This window comes from Acanthisitta chloris, unplaced genomic scaffold (assembly GCF_000695815.1).
Source record: "Acanthisitta chloris isolate BGI_N310 unplaced genomic scaffold, ASM69581v1 scaffold1310, whole genome shotgun sequence".
NCBI lineage: Eukaryota > Metazoa > Chordata > Aves > Passeriformes > Acanthisittidae > Acanthisitta > Acanthisitta chloris.
Window position 1 is genome coordinate 47,392 of NW_008652042.1, and position 21,062 is coordinate 68,453.

Here is a 21,062-nt window from a genome sequence, read left to right on the forward strand (position 1 = left end):
GAGCACTTCCAGCCAGGGCTGGGCAGCACACCCAGAGAATTTGCCCCCAGAAAACTGTCTGCCTGCTGCAGGGATGGGAAGTTATGGATTCAGAGAGTCTGTATGGGCAAAGTGAAACCAGCAGTAATGCTAGCAAAATAATATCAAGCTAAGAATAGCTGTCTTCAGCTACAGAGTTATTGCTGGTCTACTAAGGCAACACATGGGAAGTTCAACTTTTGCTGCTGGCAGTACTTAATTTCAAGGTTTTGTTAGAATTAGGAAATTAGCAAGCTAGAAAATCAGTAATGGCTTGGGCTGTCATTGTTCATATAAGAAGTCTGTATTTTTCTTTGCATTTCAGAGCTTTATTTTGATGCATTTTACAGTTGAGCCTGGTCTCTACAGACTGGGATCCTGATGCTTTGCCTGTATCTAATGCTTCCAATATAAGAGATAAGTTTCTGGTGCTATGTTTCTTTGGAACATTTCTTTTTTTGCACAGAATAACCTGTGCCAAAGCTGGTTAACTGTGTCAGACTCAGGATTTTTTTTAATGTAGGAAAGTCTGGGCTATGGCTATCTCAGATTTAATGTACGTAACACCAGTGGTTTGCCACTAGGAATTTTGAGGGCATTATAGTGACCTCAATCTGCTCACGCAACCACTGAAACAAATTAAAGAGCAAAAGTAATGTGCAGCTGTTAGTATGTAAAGGGCTGCTGGAGGCTGTTGAAATACAAAGCAAGAGAAAGACCTACAATGAATAGCATAATCTTTAGTCTCCTGGCAACTGATACACAGTTATGGTTAGATGAAGCTAAATTTTAGCATTGAGGTTCATATATGTAGAGTATAATTACATTTTTATTCTAAAAACGTAGTTAAAACAATGTTAGACTAAGTGGTTTCTTTTCAAAGGAAAAGTAAAAATGGGAGATATAATTCCAGATGGGATAGTTAGAAAGAACTGTTTACTGTGCTTCCCACTGGCATATTGTTAGGATTATTTTGAGAAATATAAAAATGGGTGGGAAAAGAAAAAAGAAAATCTGGGAAATAAAAAGGAATGAGGTTTGGTGAGACAACAAAGCCTACAGAGAGAGGTGCAGATTAAGCCAGGCCTGGGAAGAGTTTGTGTACAAAGTCAGCACCTTGCCTGAAGAAATTTGGAAAAAGTAGAAACTCTTGAGTGCCAATTTTGTTACTCTTCCAGAGCTGTTTTGTTTAGCTTTACTGGTATGTCTATGCCTGTGGCAAACCTCAAATTTCCACTATCAAAATGTCAGGTTAGGAGGTGACTCAGTACTGGAGCAAGGAGCAGACGTAAAGGAGGCAAAACTTTGGGAAGCCCAAACCAAGGCTTCACAGATCCTGTTGTAATAATTTAAGCAAATATTTCCTTTTGTTTAAGGTCTGTTTGGTAACTAAGATAAAAAATGATAATGGAAAGCTTTATCTTCATGCATGTGAAGTGGGGACAGTGTCCATCTCCTGCACTCAGCCTCAGCCTGCAGCTTTCTCCTTGTCATTTTTTAATTGCAGAATTTGTCCTGTGTGTTAATGGACTTATGAAGGAATAAAACAGTCGCCCTGAGTGCAACAGTATACAAATTGTCAGACTGCTTTTCCCCCATTTTTTTTGACTAGCCAGGCAAAGTAAGCTGAAAGAGGTTGCTTAATAACCTGATATTTGGGCTTCAACCAGCATGGTCAGTGCATGGCCCATTAGCCAGATTTCTTAGGCTCACAATCTTGCTCTTTTTTAGTGCCATTACTCTTCTCTCATCATGTCCTCTGTAGCCATTAGCAGAACCAACAAAGAGGAAGAGATGTTTGTGCATAACTTTATGTGAGGGCTTCCCTGTTGAGATAATCTGTCAGGGCTGCACTTCAGTTCCCAGGGAAACAAACTTATTCATTTATGGTTGTTACATCCATGACACTGCTCATGACCTGCCCAGTAGGGTCATAGCAAGTCCAGAGGAGGGCACAAAGTTGATAAGAGGACTGGAGCATCTCCCCTATGAAGACAGGCTGAGGGAGTTGGGGCTGTTCAGGCTGGAGCAGAGAAGGTTGAGTGGAGACCTCATAGCACCTTCCAGTATCTGAAGGGGCTCCAGGGAAGCTGCAGAGGGACTCTGTGTCAGGAGCTGCAGTGACAGGACAAGGGGCAACGGGTAAAAATTGGAAGGGGGAAATTCAGGTTAGATATTAGGGAAAAGGTTTTTCCTGTGAGGGTGGTGAGACACTGGATGCCCAACCCTGGCAGTGTTCAAAGTCAGGCTGGATGAAGCCTTCAGCAGCCTGGGCTAGTGGTGAGGTGTCCCTGCCCATGGCAGGGAGGGTTGGGACAAGATGGTCTATATGTCCATTGCAACACCTAGAACTTTATGATTCTGTGATAATCCAGCTCTACGGTTGATACCTCACAAATTGTACAGCATATGAAACTGGATCTCTAAAGGATTCAGAAACTTGTAACCAATAAGTATAGCTATAGTTTGTTTTAATATTTCTCAGACAGAGACAAAAGATATACAACTTAGCACGTAATTGCAGAACAGCCAATACTCGAAATTTAATTTCCCCAATACTACGAAGTAAACCATAAGAAACAGAATTGTCTGGTTTCTCTTCCAAAGACTCTCAACCATAAAAACTCATAACAGTCTTTATTGTCAGATGATTTGTAAATTAACCATTCATTGCCATTCAATGTTAATTTTCTTAAGGAAAATATTTCCTAATCTCCGTTAGACAAATTCTGCTATTTTAAATCACACTGTGCAGGACAGAACTGCATGGGTAGTGAGCATCATGAAGCATAGTGTGACTATTGGTGTACAGATGGGGTATGAGAGCTTCTCATGGGATATGGTGCTGATAGCTCACAGTGAGAGAACTCTTGTCCTGGGTCGCTGTATTTAGCTGAAGAGCTGCAGCAGCACTAGTAGTTGTTGGGATTGCAACTAGTTGGGATTGCAACTAGCTGCTGCCTGTGCAGCCAAGTCAGTAGCTTGTAGAAGCAGATGGATAATCCAGAAATGCAAGTACTGGAAGCTGTTTGGCACATTGGGTTCTTGGGCTGTCATTGTTGGCATAACTGCAACGTTTTCTTTGCAATTTCTGTCTTGTTTTAAAGACACAAGGTCTAACCCAAACCCCATTGATCTGATGTCTGATATATATGATGTGATCTGATCAAATTTCTTGGCCAGAAGTTTCACATTTTTGCTAGAAATGACAGGTATTTATAATTTGCTGCATAAGTAGTTTTCATGTTTTAGCATAATTTAGAGTGAATTAATGGCTTGTAATTTATTGCCTAGTGCTCTGCAGAAGTGATTTATAAAGCCATGCTTTGCATTGCTTGTTACTTTGCATTCTCTGTGTTAGGTGTATCATCAATATCATTAAAAGAATTCGCAGTGACATTGCTCTGGAACTGTGGGTTTTGATACAAGGGTAACCGAACATAAATCAAGAATTATGTTTAATTCATAAGAGGCACCAATCTCTCATTTAGGTGTAGGCTGGGCTAGAAGGTGTCAAAAATATGCTTTACAATACCTCTTCTGATTGCATTTCAGACCCTCTCTATATGCCCTTATGTTCTCTGTGAGAATAATATATGGCAATACACTGCAGTTTGTCAAGTGAATAACATTTGTGGTTTTATATATTTGGGTGCAAATGGTATCATTAGTTTTGCCACCAGCCCAAAGGGAATATATTTACATGAATATCCTTAAAACTATTCATAAGGGAATCTATAAATTTAACAAGTCTTGCCTATGTGCAATACATCCTACTGTTAATTATTTAAATTACACTTTAAAAATCTAATGCTTTGTGGTGTTTTTTACTGATATTTTTACTTCTCTCCCTGCAGAAATATAAATAAACCTTTATTTTAGTCTTTCTTTACTTATCTCTTTAAATTCCTCTTCAATTAGTGCATTGAAATCCAGAACACTGAAAAACCTATCAGAATATTTAACCGGTATCTGTTCACTTTTTATAAATGTAAATATTTCTGTTCCCTTTGGCTTTTGTAAAAAACAAATGTTCTTACAAAGCCTAAATTTAGAATTGGCACTGACTTGAAAATGTGCTTATACCTCACTGTTATTCCAAGTGTATATGAACTCTTGACAGTATCATTCATAAATAATGGTAATTTTGAAGGAAGATTTAACTCTTTGTGCTGATGATGTGTTAATTATGCAAGAACTATGGATCACTCCAGGGCTGTCACTTGCTAGAACATTGCTCATTGATTAGCTGCAAGAAGTGGGACATGTTCCCTTTGACATTTCTTGGAGTTTACAAAATAGTCATCACGTATTTTAAATGACTGAAAAGAATTACATTCATGGGAAATTGCTAATGTTTACACCTAAATCAAAGCTAGGAAAAAACATGTTTTGTGGAAATGAAGAAATACTTTTTGTTCACTATTTTAAACATTTGTTCCTCAGTGGAAACAAAGTACAATAAAACAAATATTATAGCACAAGGAGGGAAATTAGATATCAGTCTGCTTATGTCCCAGCTTTCATGCCCTATCCTGTGTGCCCTTTCATGAAGGTTTTCTAACATTTGTTAGAATGAGATAAAAAATAAATATATGCCAAAGTTTTGTACACAAAGGTGGAAGACATTGATGAAGTTCTGGTTGGGTTTTTTTTTAAATTTTATTTTAACTTACATATAAGTTGGAAGGGACTTTTTTGCTTATTTTTTTTTAATCTTGGTTTTGCAATTGAAAATTCTACCTAGTTTGTAAGCAAGACTTAGATACTCTTCTATAACAAAAATCTCTACATTAAATTTTGAAATTCCCATTGGTATCTTATTGGTCCCAGGTCTTCCAAAAATGCTTTATCTTGGCCACCTGACATCTAGCAGCATTCTCTGCCACTGTTGTGCTCGGTGATGGTAAGGATGTGCCTGGTGAGTTTTGGGAAAGTGTGTGGGCTCTGAGGCATCCCATGGTCTCAGGAGATTGTGGTCCACAGACAGATTTCCAGGTTTTCCTTACAGTATACTGGGCATCACTCCCACAACTACTGTCAGCTGTGCCAAACTGCTGGTTTGGGGCACCTTCTGCTCAGTTTTGCAGAGAAAACAGATACCTTGTTAGTTGTGGCTTCCTTAGGGAGGGGAAAAGGGTGTTCAGCAAAGAGCTATCATGTACCTACTTAATGCTGTTAATGTGCTCCAGACCACATTGCTCCTTTAGGATCAGAGGTTAATGGTGCAATAACTAACTGCAAGCTCATTTCATCTACTGGTACTTCTGAAAGAACAATGACTGGGGTAATTTTTCTTCATTATGTTGTGTGTCCTTTGATTAGGAGGGTTATGTTCTAAAATGAGTAACTGCTGTACATGGTGACATAGTGCAGATACATTTCCTGGGCAACTGTCCAGTTTTCAAACAGTCACTAATATTGACATTTTCACCAGCATTAAAAGGTGCCTGTGTTTAATTTAGCCTAAGCTGTATTTCTGGAGTGATAATCCTGTCTGTCTATCCCTCTTTGTCCCCACACTAATTATTTCTGAACTTGTAGCTCTAGTGCAATGGCAGTTGACAGCAGCTTAAGTGTCTTAAATAAATTGTCTTAGATACTTGAACATAGAGGACCATGCTGAAGAAAACACTGTGAAGGATTTTTGTATACAAATGGAGAAATATTTGAGGCAGCTGAAGCTGGAGCAAGGAGCTCCAGCTGAGCACATGTTTTAGCAAACTCCTCCTCAGCCAGGAGGAGATAGAGTTGAGACACCAAGAGAAAAATCATACCAATGTGACTGCAAGTGATGAGCTTTCTGTGGCTTAGAAATCACCACTCCTTACTTCAGGTGGAGCATCTCCATGCAGACATTCTCACTGCATCAAGATGCACAGGAAAATACATTAAGTTAAACCAGTACCAAATAGACTCATAGTAAAATCATGGAGCAGAGTCATTCAGCATACTTGACATCAGGAATGCAGACATGGATTGGATTCCTGAGTTCAGGAATGCAAGTCTTTAAACAATTTGGTTGGGTTTTTTTAAGTGTATTCCCAGAAATTAAAATGACATTTTCTTAATTATTTTGAAACAAGTTTCAGAAGTGTTCCTTTGTATAAACTTTTTTACAAAGCATGTTTTAAAGAGACTATTAAGAAATACAGGTGCAGTTCATTTAAAATACAGTTCAACAGGACCAGTATTTGTGCTCTAAACAATAAAGCTTAGCATTTGAAAAGGAAATAGTTTCTGAAATTTAATGTATTTTGTTGTGCATATGAAGTAGTCTGGAAAAAAAAGGGCAGTTTCAATCTTGCTTCCTAGAACCAACAGATCAAAGTTCTTTACCATGTTCTTATTGGTAAACCCCTCAAAAAGACCAAATATCAGCATGGAAAGTATTGAAAAACAGTTTTCCACAATGCTACTGACAGCTGCAAAAAATTGAGGTGCAGCAAGCCAACATGAAAATTTTTGTGGCAAGCAGAGATGAAAAGGTTTGTGACTGGAAACTTGAATACGACTCATGTTCTGGTTTACTAAATGTATCTAAAAATATTTATAATGTTTTCTGTTTCTCTTAGTTTAGGTATTATGGTAATTTTTCATGTATTTTATACAAAGTCAGTAATGCAGCCAGAACAATGTTTAGGTAGAATACATATTGAGAGATAGAAAGAAATACTTCATTTGAAATTCTGAGGCTAAAAGGTACATGTAAACTTTTGCCCACTATGTATTATTAACATATAAACCCAGGCATTTAGTTTGAATGCAAGGAATTGGCCTCAGGTCAATAAAATTTATCAGAAAAGGAGATGGGCAGCAATGTCATGCAAGGAATCCAAACTTCCTATGAGCTGTTTGTTTGAGGGATCCTCGGAGATGGATGTATTTTAAAATATTTTATTTGTTGTTTGCAATATATTGCCTTTAACAGTCTTCATACTGGAATAACATAGAGTTATCTTTGCCAATGGATGAAGTCTGCCTGTTTCCTTAGCATGTGCCAGATAAGTGGTGCTGCACAGTTAGTGCTGCTATTTTTACAGCATTGTTTTTAGATACTGTTCTCAGATATGTCTTATTTTCTTCTAAACTGATAATTGTATCTCTGCCATCTACATGCCTTTACCAGTTAACAGTTTACTGCTATTCCTTCCATCTGTCTGGTGGGTCTTTCTTCAAGTCTTTTGACTCAGAGCCACATCCATCCCATCCATAGGGATAAGGTACCTGCTAGTTATTCTAGATTTCAACCATTCTCTGTGGAGTCATGGGATTTCTTTTTCCAGAGACCAACAGATGTTTGGTGACCAAGCCTTGAGGATCTTGGCCTAGTGGGAGGTGTCCCTGCCCAGGGCAGGGGGTTGGGACTAGATGATCTCTAAGGTCCATTCCAACCCTTAGATTCTCTGATTCTAAGTGTCTCTTCCCCAAGGGTACAGGGGATCGTACTAAGTGCAGCAGTGAACCTACTACCCAAAGTCCCTCAGTTAAAGAAGAGAGATTTGCAAGAACAAACTCCCATTTTTTTGTTTCTGTTTACTTGATGCAGTCTTTTCAAAAAATCTTAAAAGCTGTGACACTCTGAAAACCCCATTAGAATATTAGTTTTGAGATGAGATCCTCTTTTATCATTAAGTGTTAGCTCAAGTTTGATGTTTTATTAATCAACCATAAACTTCTTAGCTACACAAATTACAGATGAATTTCTCTAATTTCCAGCACCACTCTGTTATGTGCAGCACCAGATGTGCAAGTCTCTGATGAATGCCTTCATCTGAAATACTTGGAGTTTGGGATTCCAGACATGGGAATTTGAGCTCCCAAGCAATATTTCATGTAACAAAGCCATAATAATTTGTGTGTGTTTGAAAAGTTCACCTTCCTGGCAACATTACTGAACTGAATTCCCAGTGTATTCCTTTTGATTGGAAACTGTCATTAGCAAATAAAATAAGAGTTGTAGTCTGGTTGCTTTTCACCCAGTATTGCCAGTTTTTGTTTTGGGAATCCAGTGCTGGGACTGTGCTAGAGTATCAGAACATTAACAATATGTTTTCCTGCAAAGATTCATTCTAGTGTTGCACTCATTCTGCTAAAGATTTCTGAAAACAAATCTGCACTCAGAGGAAAAATTAGGCAGTAATAGAAAACTGAGAGTAACCATCTATCCTGGAAGTACTTATGATGTTGCTTAGATTCTCTGTTACTTTGGGTCCTTTCAAAGCTCTGGTTATAAATCTCTTCATTATTACTTTACTTTAGAGAAGTGGTTTAGAGTTTGATGTCTTTTTTAATAATAGGCTTAAAGAATTATTATCAACACAGAATCAAAAGGAGATATTATGGCAATGTAACTTAACAGTTAATTTATTTCTGAACAAGACAAAGCATGGATTATTTAGTAGTGAGAAACATGGGTTCATAGTCATTACTGTTGGAACAGTATATTATATGGGAGCTTGCTGTCCAAGTGAGCTGTAAATTGAGAGTATTTATGCCTGTGTCAAGTGACTGACCAATTGAAGGTAACATTCACACAGCAGTCCTTGTTTAACATCATTCTGATAACATTATCAGTATTATATTATGCAAAAACATTCACAAATACCAGAACTGTGAGCCTAGACATGCTGTTAGGCAATGTGGTGAAAGGCATAGTAGAGTTGTATGTGTTTGATTAGTGTCATTGACTCTGCTTTGAGCAGGAGGTTGCTCTGGAGACCTCTCAAGGTCCCTTCCAGTCTGGATTTACTTATGATCCTCTCTGAGGTGTGAAAATCCACTGTCCTTGGAGGTTTTTAGGATGAGATAGATGTGGCACTTAGTGCCGTGGTCTAGTAACCACAGTAGGGTTCGACTTGATGATCTTGGAGGTTTCTTCCAACCAGGCTGATTCTATGATATGATTCCAAGATGAGCCAGTGTGGGCAGGCCATGGTCTGCTGGGTAGAGGAAGAAAAAACTGTGCCCATGGCTCAGAAGCAGTTGAACTCACCCATTTTGGGGCTGGCAGCAGGGGCAGAGATTGGGTCCTGATTGCAGCTGCTGATGCACAGGCACTGAATTCCCATCCACAGCACAAGTGGAACTCAGCACCAAGGGATGCTGAGCCATTGCTAGCACCCTGCAAGGGCAGCAGAGGAGCTTTGCTCAGCCTTAATTGCTGGTGAAAGTTGCTGGTTTGGAAAGCAGGGCTGGAGGACAGGACCTATTGCAGAAGCACACAGAGAACAGATTGTGCTCCTTTAAGTATGTTCTTATTTGATCTCTCTGGTTGACATGAGAAGTATAGGTATGATTTAGGTATTCAGGTCTGAGTGTCTCTTAATCCAAACCTTAATACCTTAATAACTTAAGTAATGGGCATCTCTGAAAAAAAGCATTTGTGTTGAAACATCTAACTATGCTGTGAGCAGCAGGATCCATGAATCCAATTTTCCTACACCCTTGGACAGTAAGTCCCCACAGCACAGTACTTCAGGAGCCCTCACACCACATCTCAATTTTGTCTGCAATACCTCTAAGGTTCCCAAATGACCTCCTACCCTTCCACAGTACCTACAGCTCTTGCTATTGATGCCAGACCTCCTCACAGTAGTGTCTCCAGTTTATGCCATGTACCTGATACCATTCCACCTGCTTCTATTGTCTGGAACTCTGTGATATTTCATTTTTTCAGTGGCTGTTGGAATTAATTATTCTCCTAAGGCTCTATTTCACCTGCCTATTTCTATGTGTAAGCTGGTAAAATCTTCAGGGATATATGTTTTCTTCCAACTCATAAATCTGGCTGAAAATTAAAAACCATACAGGAGAAATAACTGTCTTTTCTATGATTAGTGACCCTGCAGTTTTTCCCAGAGGTTCACCATATTCCCAGCAAGCAGCAGGCAAGTGAGATTAAGGAGAGAATAACAGTCCTTCAATAAAAATTGTATCAGGTTCTTCCTTAGTTTGATTTTGATCAGTCTGTGAAAGATTAGCATGCTTCATTTACTTTTCAGGATTCTGGAAACATTTAGGTTGGTGAGAAAAATGGCAAGAAACATTAAACAAGGAGTGTAATATTTCAGTGTTTGATGAAGCTTTAGGAAGAGAAACCTGCCCCTTGTGCTCTGGGGTGTAGCATTCCATTTTTGATGGAATATTTTCTGGCATTAAACTAAAGAGCAGGTTTTATCCATCCCTCACAAGTTGATTTGCACATGGTGGATGCACTGGTTGCATCTCTGTCATTAATATAGAAATGAATATTTTTTTAAGAAAGGCAGTTAATTTGGCTGTTAAGGATTTCTCTGTGTGGGTTGTAAAGGAAATACAGGGTTTCAGATTCTCATATAGTCCAGCTCATCCACAGCTATTTGCAGTGTCCTTTGGGAGCAGTGGGAAGCCAAAGTAGGTTGGAGCAGACTGGGATAGCTGTACAGATGGCATGAGAGCAGTGAACTGAAAAGGTGGCCTTAACATCATCCTTTCTCCCATTATTTAGGATCTTTTAAAACAAATGTTGTTTTCATCACAGTATCTCTTATGTTGTTTCAGCTTTTGCTCTTCTAATTTTAAATGTTTCTAAGTTTTCACTGCATTACCTGAATATCTTGTTTATTATCAGCTTTCATGTAAAAATGTATCACATCAGAAAATCACCGAGCACTAATTACTCTTGATTTAAACTCTTGATTCTCTGGAATCATGTAAAACCCTTGGCACTTCTGCTTGGATATGCTGAGAAACCCAGCCATAAACTCATGGATAGGGAGAATCAGTATCACAGGTATTTATGCAAAGTGTTAGACATAATGAACTGGTTAATTCTTTTGTGCTATGAAAGGCAGTTCTCAAAATAAGTGTTGATTAGATGCAAACCTTGCTTTCATTTCTTTGCCTTTACCTGGCTTGCAAAACCTTAGAATTATGGGTCTGTGGTAAAATGCAGACTGGAAGGGATCTCAGGTGGTCTTTAAATCCAAAATCCTGCTCAAAGCAGGGTCAGACCAGGTTGCTCAGGCTTTTAATCTAGTCTGGTTTTAAAATACAGCAGCAATGGAGAGGAACTGCACAACTTCCTTTGGCTGCTGCCAGGTGCCCCCAAAGTCACCTCTTTCCCAGGCTGGATGAGCCCTGGTCCCTTGGTCTCTCCTCACATGGTACATGCTCCAGCCCATCCATCTTGGTGGCCTCTGCTGAACTCACCCCAGTTGACCAGCACTGTTAAACTTAATCAGTACCTGTTGTTAAGAAAAGAGTTATTCTCATCATAAAACCATATAGGAAGTGACTGCACGTCCATTTACTTAATAACTCCATGTTCATGCAGAGATTTCAAGTACTTCAAAATCCACAGTAACTGCAGAATTTCTTATTGTGATACTGGAAAAGACAAAGATTTTGTTGTTCTTGAAGGATAATTTAGGTGTTTGAATGATATCTTGATTGAATATTGGCTTTAAAAGTCTGCACAAGGAAAATCTGGTGGAAAAAGCCAATATTTTTTTAGACCTAAAAGATATAAAATATTCGTTAGCTTAGGGTTAAATACAGATCTCAAATAGTTATAACTATTCAATGCATTAAAAAGCTAAAATTAATTAATTGATTGCAAAAACTTAAGACATGGACATTGTCCTCTCCCAAACACTGAAAAAGGTGGAAAACAGGGACCTAGCTGTTGGCAGTGTGTCAGTAGAGAGACAATGGATGCTTGTTCTATTATTTATATGAGCTGACTGCTTGGCAGATGCCACTGCAATAGCACTTTATTTCAAGTGTAGAAAAAATAGAATTTGCTTTCCTTTATAATCACACAATGCAAAATACTAACGAAAATGTTGGATTTCCTGTAGCTGAGAAGAAAGTATTGTCCTAATCTGCTTTCAGTCAGCAAGAAGCTCTAATCATTCTAATCACATAGAACTAGATAGAATTTTAAAAGACCCACATCTCTTTAGTCTCTGAGATACAAGGGAAAGCAGGACGAAAAAGTTTATGTACAGTTTAAAATGGTAATTCTTACTTTTTACCTCTTTCATAATCATAGAATTTAAAGGTTAGCAGGTTAGCAATGCATGTGAATCCAGTGTAAAATATGAGATCATAGACTCATCAAGGTTGGAGGAGGACTCTAAGATCATCGAGTCCAACCATTAACCTGTCACTGCTGTAACCCCTAAACCATAACCTCCAGATCCAGATGCCTCTTAAACACTTCCAGGGGTGGTGACTCCACCACCTCCCTGGATGATGCTTGAATACTTGAATATAAAATGCCAACAGCAATTATTGGATATGCATTGCTTTGTTTTCCACTCCAGCCCAGGCTCATGAGCTGCCCAGCACTGACTGTATTCTCTGCAGCAATGGGGAGGGAGTGCAGTCTGTGCTGGCAGTGCTTCAGACCTGATTTTGGTCTTTCCCAATCCCACAGTGCTGCACACTCAATCTCAGCTTCATGTAGGCAGTCACTGATTTCCCTGGAGCCAATGTTGTCAATGTCACTCTGAATTTCCTCCAGTGGAAGAAGTCATGCACCAGTGTGTACAGGTGTGCAATACAGCTGCTAGCAGCAGGCATAGGGTTAAACTCTGCAAGTGTTTAAGAGGCATCTGGATCTGATACTGGAGGATAAATTTATGATTTTGGTGTTACAGCAGAGTAGCAGGTTAATGGTTTGACTCGATGATCTTAGAGGTCTCCTCCAACCTTGATGATTCTCTGATTCTAAGTGCGGGTGAAAAAAAAACCTCCTTTGCCTCCTGGAAAACCTTGTTTGTTGTGTCATGAGATGAGGTATTTTACTGTAGGACATCTGAGTCTTTTTGGAGCCCCCTCACAAATGAATTTGTCCCAGTGCCTTCCCTCACCAGGGAAAGGTGCAGATGCCAAACATCCATGCAAGGGCAGAGCACACACCAGGCATGCGAGCCCCAGAGCATGACCAAATGGTGACAGCTCCAGGGGAAGGCCTGGGACAGGTACTCTACTTCTGGATGCACAGCTCAGCATGCTGCACCTAATCAATAGGAGGCAGGAGGGAGGTCTCTCTATTATATGCAAGTGTCTCTGGATTTCTTTCTCCCAAATCACCTGGAACGATTTGTGCCATCACACAGGGGACAAATTGATATTACTTCTGCTATGTTCAGAGGAGCTAGCAAAACTGCACTCAAATAAAGTGTTTTTAAGCTTGTTGGCACTTGAGCAGGCACTTTAAGTCCTGTTTCACAGGTGACATGGGCTATATATATAATTATTTTTTTGCTTTTCAGTGACAGATAATCTAGAAGTTTTATTGGCACCTGATTTCAACTTGAATAGTTGTGGTTTAGGAAGGAAAATTCTTTTAAAAATTGCTGCAATTGAAGTATGGGGTTAGTAATGCCTTGAACTGCCAGCGAGCCTTGACACCTGATATAGTCTTCTTGAGTTCAGACCTCTTTCTTTCTCTGTCAGCAGTTTATCTCCTCATGCTACTTCTAAAAACACATTTTCCTCTCTCTCTTGCATAGCCCCAAGCAGACAAATACATCTAGGCTAATGGAAAAGTGAAGTTAATATAAAGAAGAACCTTATTACCTCTAAGTGGTTTTTCTTTCAAAGCTCTTACTTACCATGTCAGGATGTTCCTGTTCTCTCCCATTTTTCTTTTATTTCTTATCCCTTTGGAAAGATTCATTCCTACTTAGGAATTACCTCTGGGGACACATGGAGCATGAATCTTGCCTTTTGGCTGACTGACAGCTTAGATTTGATTAGTCACTTGCCCTTTAGCTGTGAATGAATAGCATACAATGTCAGAGTGGGACTAGAGGCTGGTGTGGAGTAACAGTAATTAATAGCTAGTAAGTACTCTTCCTCTAAGTAATATTTAACTACATTAAAGACAATATAGAAACTTTTGAAAAACAGCACAAAACCCAGTTACAGGATATATAAGTCACAAACCCTAACTCCCATAATTAATAGTTGAGTAATTTTCTTTCTTTAATAGAGTCTTTTTCAGGCATTACCAGTATTATTTTCATTATCATTACCATAAATATTATGTAGCTTTTAGACTGGAATGTGAATATAGCAATGGATATGTGTTTGGATGTGTGACATGATTTTAAAAGAGAAAAACCCAGATTTGTGATCCTGCTCCACGAACACGACCAGCAAAGAAAGTTCAATATGGAGAAGGTGTGTGGTTTGCACTTCTTTCTAGAAGCAGCTTAGTTTATGCATAACCTTGCTACATTATTGTCATTTGATCCATGAATAAAGCATAAATACAGAGGAAAACAAGCAGATAATGCTGGTAAACTGACAGTAGCAATACCCTTAATAATTCTCTGAAGCTGCCCCAGCTGGTGCCTATTTGCCTGTTGCAAGACTAACACTGGTGTGAGCAGTGCCCTTCCCATGCAGCGCTGCTGTCCCCAGGGTGCAGATCACTCCTGCTATGGAACAGCAATAATTGGCTCCTAGTCTGCATTATCAAGCAAGGGATGATAGACACAGAGAGATGCCGATCATTCAACTGGCTCCTGGCTCCCTGCCCAAACCCCCTTTTTCTCACACGCATGCAGAGATCCAGTAAACAGGACACAGTTTGGTATTATTGGTATTATTTGATATTCGTTTGCATTCAGACACATGCTCAGGCTCCCCTCTGCATGTGGTCTGTGTTTCAAGAGTTTGCTCTTATCTGCCTCATAAAGGAATGCTGTGGTTGCCATCGTTGTTGTGTACATCCTGAATTGTATCCTGGGCTCTTGCATAAACAGCACCTCTGAAGTCCTGGTCCACTGCTAATATAAGTTTTCTTTCCCACTGTCTGCAAAGAACCCTCTCTTCCACCCTGCTGGCCCTGGGGGATAGAAATGTTGTACAAAATACCTTCTGTGCCTTAGGTGTGGCTTTTTTCTTGCATGGTGAGCCAGGGAAGCTCAATACATGGAATTCCCACAATGAAATGTGTTTTCAAAACATAACTGTTGGTGCTGCATTGAACCCAAAGCTGGTGATGGGATGCTCTGCCATTTTAGCTGTTAGAGGAAGTATCTGGTTCTTCTAAAGAAATCTGAGCCAATGTTTGATTTTGGAGTTTGTTCTGACTTGTGTGACTATGTACACCTCTAAGGAAATTTGCAGAACTATATGTAGTGGTCATAGTTTCTTGCACATTCATCACAACAGAGCTTTAAGAAGTACTTCGTATTTTTAAATGGGACTTCAAGTCTCACCTTTCTTGCCTTTATGTGCTGGAACGATATATTTGTTTTTATTTTACTGTGTACTCAGTGTGATTGTGACAGCAGATTAAGAAATGCTAATGAAGAACTGTGGCACGAAGGTTTGCTGTGTTTTACAGAAGTGCTGGAAGTGCTAAAACAGTTTCCATGATGCACGTGGTAGACAAAACCAAAACCTCACACGGGTAATGTGATCTTGGGACTGTGACAAAAATACTATTACTGCCAGGTGAGGTAAGGCTCCAACTTTACATCTCTCTCTGAAAGTCCAAGATGGACAAGGCAACACAGTTCTCTCCTTCTGCAAGCAGAGGAAGAGAGCCCTGAAAACCCTAGGAGTGTCAGGTGTTCATAGTTTTGCATTTCTGGACACACACATTGATGTAAATAGAGATTTTCTAAACGTACAGGAAGCAAAGTAGATCCCAGAGAAGCTTTTGTTTACTCCTGTTTGCACTCTGACAGTTTGCTGGTGGGTGTTATCACGAGGATCCACTGTATGTGAAAAATTTAGTATTAGATGTGTTACTTTTCTTTCTTCTCAGTGTAACTGGCCTAGGAGCCAAGAAAAAAATACTGTGTTTTGACTTTTCATTTTCAGACCATTCCTTTATGGTCCTTCCTGACATTTTACAAGCAAGCAAGGCATGATCCATGAGAGAGGGCACACAGCTGGCTGCAAAACTGCACTCATAAAGCAGCTTTCAACATCTTACTGTTGAACTGAGAGGCTATTTCAAGGAGTTCACATGGATCTATACTGAGCCCATTAGTGTTAATTAGAGAAAGGCTAAAGAACAGGTATGAAGAGTGTGTATGAGTCTAGACAGATATTGGAAGAACTTTCAAAGAAATCAGACTTCAAGTGCAACACTTGCAAATGCTGAAAGGTTTTGAAATCTCTGAGATAAAACTGATGTTGTGAAGTACTGCACTTGGAAAACGGGAGGAATGAGCAATTGGGAATAAATAATAACAGCACTGTTAGCATGACAGCTCTGTAAGAGAAAAACAAATCACATGGCTTTGTATTTCTAGCTGATCATGAGAAAAAATGACAAATCTTTCTCTGTGGTGCATTAGTTGGTCTGGGTCACTAATGGCAAATAATTATTCTTTAGACAAAACTGCTGAGACCTCAAGTATAGTAACTCTGTGTGCAACTATAGGCATATCACTTTCTCAAAGATGGAGATGGACTGAGACCAGAGGAGACCAAGAAAACAGTACATTGTTCAGAAAGTGACTGGCTGGAGGGCAGGCAGTGTAAAGGTACTGGGCTTCTTACTTTGAGGGGAAAAAAGAGAAAGAATGATGCTGATTTTAAGAAAATGGAGAAACTAATCCACTTTATCTTCTCTGGACAATGAAGGAAATTTAAAGAATTAACTTAATTGGCAGCAAAACTCAGTGCAACATAGCAAGAAATACAGATCTCTTTCTTTCAGAGATGTTTGACACAGGCCTGGGGCAGAGAGATTACTCAGACCTCCCTTTGCAGACAAGATTTCTGGACACCCTTCCAACCTCTACAACCTTTTCTTCTGTTCTGCACTGGGACAGACACACTTTCCCAGGCAGAGCAATGTGCTCAGCTTTGTGATACACTTACTTTTACTCATGTCCTTCACCGAATTGTTGTGCCAGTGATTTTTGTTACCAACCCAGCCATTTTGGTGTAGGAACTCTTCTTTTGCTGCGTGAAAAACAGTCCCTATAAATTATACTATAAAGGTAAAAGAGTACAAAAAGAACAACGTGAGAAGGAAGCAGAATGGGACTTCTGATTTGATAAGTCATGTATATAGATATAAGGAGTCTGCAGAGAAGCTGGAGAGGGACTCTTTGTTAGGAGCTGCAGGGACAGGACAAGTGGCAATGAGTGTAAATTGAAAGAGGGGAAATTTAGGTTAGATATTAGGAAAATGGTTTTTTCCTGTGAGGGTGGTGAGACACTGGCACAGGTTGCCCAGGGAGGCTGTGGCTGCCCCAACCCTGGCAGTGTTCACAGCCCGGGTGGATGAGCCTTGAGCAACCTGCTCTGGTGGGAGGTGTCCCTGCCCAGGGCAGGGGGTTGGGACTAGATGATCTCTAAGGTCCATTCCAACCTGTAAAATTCTATGATACACTTATATAAATAAGTATCCTACATTATTAATTGTTGTCTTTTTTATGTTCACAGGGCTACAGCTACTCATAGGGGCCAAGTTATATTCAAGGATGCCTTAGCACAACAGCTGTGTGAACAGGGAGGTAAGAGTCACCATCATTCTAAAAATATCTGGCAAATGTGGTTTTCCATTTTGTCTGCATGTCAGTGTTGCTTTTCATAAAATCTATTCCATAGAAAATTTAGTATCAGGATTTTATTTACATTTTTAAAACTTACAGTTTCTATCTAGGAAACCCCTCTGTTGTCTTTGCTAAGTGTTGAGGAAGATACAAAAATTAAAGTAACATTAAGCACTTGCCTGAAATCAGCCTGTAATAACCAACATTTTTGTCAAAACCACAAACTGAGTTTTAGCTCTCGCTGTATTAACTATAAACAAAAAAAAAAAGCAGCAATATGCCTGCAGCAAAAGCTTTGTTTATCATCCAGCTCACACATGTCCTTGTGAAGAATCTGCCTTCCCATTTTCTGAAAGTAGGCCATTGAATTTTTGCCCGTCACCTACAACATTTGATCATTTTTATAGCTAAACAAATTGTTTGACTTACAGAAACTTTCAAAATCTAATTGTTTGCATGGCTTATTCTTTTGTTGAATAACTGAAAAAAAAGTCCTGTTGTCAGCTGTTGTCTGCAAACAGAACTCTGCTATGAACTTGCTTCATTAAAACAGCGGGAAGTAGAGAAGCTATCTGTCATTTTTGGATCTCTCCTGATCCAGTTATATCCACAAAATTTCAGTGATATTTCCATGTGAAAAGAAACAATGAAACATGGGCCTGCTGGTCTAAAATAAATATTTCAAAATGGGAAATGTCATATTAGCACACAAGAGAAAATCCTATAAAATACATCTTTTGAGGGCATTAGAGCTATAGGGATTGAAGATGTTGATCCTTGTGAGGAAAGGCTGAGGGAGTTGGGCCTGTTCAGTCTCAGGAAGAGACACTGAGAGGGACCTCATTAATGGATTCAAGTACATGAATGGGAACTGCCAAGATGAAGGATCAGACTCTTCTCAGTGGTAGAAACCAATAAAACAAGAGGTAACAGGCAAAAAACTGATGCCCAGGAAATTCCACCTGAACACAAGGAAGAACTTCTTTCCTGTGCAGTCACTGAGCACTGAACAGATTGCCCAGAGAGGTCGTGGATTCAAGAGGTATTCACCATAGCTTCTCTGCCCATAGTTTCCTAGCTCAGCCACAGTTTCCTTGACTCAGATATTCAACCACTGCACTGCACATTGCCCTTCCTCCCATCCCTTCCAGACCCAGGCTTTCCTCTGCCTTTTTGTCCTTATTTCTTCAGCTGACAGTGTGCATTGCATTAGTCTCTAAACGCTGCATACTATTACAGCTCTTATACTACGAGAATTAATATTCCTATTCAAAGAAAAGAGGCTTTCTTTGAAGCAAACCTCACTTCTTTTATTCCAGTTTCATCAACACTGCTGATATAAACAAAGGATTCTTTCAGAAAGAATTAGTGAAGTTATTTAGATGCAAATATCATATTAATATATATGCAAAACAGCAAGGTAAACTGGTTTTCTGGTCTGTTTCTAGCCCTAAACATTACTATACTGAAATGGTAATGAATGATGTGACATATTAAATAAAGAAAAATAAAAGCACAGGAAACTCCATAGATTTATTACAGGACATCTTCTTAGTAAGTATGTTCTCTGGAGCTGATATCAGACTTTATGATATCCAGTACAAAAGAGATACATGAAGATGTGAAAGTAGCAAGGAATCTCAGAAATCGTGTTCACTGTGGCTGTTCACCCTCAGATGTGCATTAATAAATCCTGATAGAGTTAATGGGATTTGTGCAGTGAAAAACAAAAAGGTGTATTTTGTATTTTGAAGAGAATTAGAGGATGATAAAGGGTAATATTAAGAGATGGAAATGCCAAACAAGCAGCCATATGTATAATGTAAACAGAATAAGAAATTATGCCTTGAGGAAAGACACCAAAGAAAGTAAAATAATCACTTAAAAGGCTCTGTGTTCAGAGTATAATACATATTTTAGGAAGCTAGAGAGATCTTCAAGAGCTGATGTAAGCTTTTAGTTTTATGAGAATTTTATTGGATGTCAAAGAAAGGAGACCTAAAAATTATCATAGGAAGAATTAATCCAGCACAAACAGAAAAATAAACCAAACAAAAACTGTGTAAGCAAAGGCAGAAAAGACAGATGCCTTAGAAATACTTTTAAGGACAAATAAGGATCACAATGACTGATGATATTCTTGCCACTAATAATGTATTTAATTAACCTTATAGTTAACTTGTTGATCTACCATCAAAATAAATGGAAAATAAGGTAAACTTAGTGTTGTGCAGATTGCTTCATATTTATTCCTGGCTTGAGTAGAGCAAAAACTCATACATTAATAAATACATACATAAAGTCATACATTAATACATAGTAGCATAATAGTAAGTCAAACAGAACAAAGACCTCCAGGTGGTTCTTTTCAAAGGGAAGTTTTCAGATGATGAAATAATTAGGGCATGGGAAAACATACATAGAATGTTGAGCAACTTAGGCTAGTGGAAAGTGTCCCTGCCCATGGCAGGGGTTGGCCTTTGAGGTCCTTTTCAACCCAAACCAGTCTGTGATTCTATGATTCTATTGGTGCTACTGAGTTGACTTGACAGGCAAAATCAAACATTAGAGGAATGAATTCAAGAGCTATTAAAACCTGGCACTGCAAATCAATTTTCTGGGTCATGTTAAACAATCTGATTTTTTGGTTGTTTCTTCTTTATTTAACTTCATTTTATATAACTGGCTGATGGCCCAGAGGGTTGTGGTGAGTGGAGCTAAATCCAGTTGGGATTTGTCACTAGTGGTGCTCCCCAGGGCTCATGTTTGGGGCCTGTTTAACATCTTCAGTGGTGTTCTGGATGTGGGGATTGAGTGCATCTCAGTAAAAATGCAGATGACACCAAGTTGGACTTAATGGTTGGACCTGATGATCTTAGAGGTCACCTCCAACCTTGATGATTCTATGATTTTATGATTCTGTCCCTATACACAGACTTGACTCCACAGACCTATGGAATATGGGTTTCGATAGTACAAATGGATGCTGCTGGGATGTGTTCAATTTGCATTAATCTCTTTTCAACTGAATGGAGACTAGTTTTGCTTAATGGTTAACCATTACCATGTTTAATGATTTCAGTTCTTACTTTTCCATTGGCTCCAGGACCACCGCCTAATCTTTTTTTCCCCTCCTCACATTCCAGTTTCTCTGTCTGAAGATGACATTCCTTTCCCACTTTCGTATTTCCCTACCTTCCAGTTTGACCAAAACGGGGCATATTTTTCAACTGGCTTAACCTATCAGTAGTCTTACTTCATCCACAGAAAATTGTAACCTTTTAATCCTAAAGATGCCTTCTTTCTCCCTCGTCCCCTGGACTCAGACTCCTACAATGTCCCCATTGACTTTTGAATTCTCCATTACTTTCCTCGAGATTCTCACGCTTCCAGTTTGACTGTGGCCTTTCTCTCTCTAAACCACTTCCTACTGTGCACTTTCTTCTCTGTGGTTCCTTACCAAAGGGATTGCCTTGTTTTACAAGGCAAGCACTCTACATTCCCTTACATTTTCTCATG

General features: G+C 39.2%; 1 protein-coding gene across 1 annotated transcript in view; it reads left to right on the plus strand.

Moving 5' to 3' along the window:
- The window catches only part of LOC103802976 (reelin-like), a gene marked incomplete at both ends in the record, with an annotated part of 141,870 nt that overhangs the window by 16,802 nt on the left and 104,006 nt on the right, over positions 1 to 21,062 (plus strand). Inside the window, one exon of the mRNA XM_009075514.1 lies at positions 17,434 to 17,504. Coding sequence (XP_009073762.1) covers positions 17,434 to 17,504 — 71 coding nt within the window. The remainder of the gene's footprint in view (positions 1 to 17,433; positions 17,505 to 21,062) is intronic.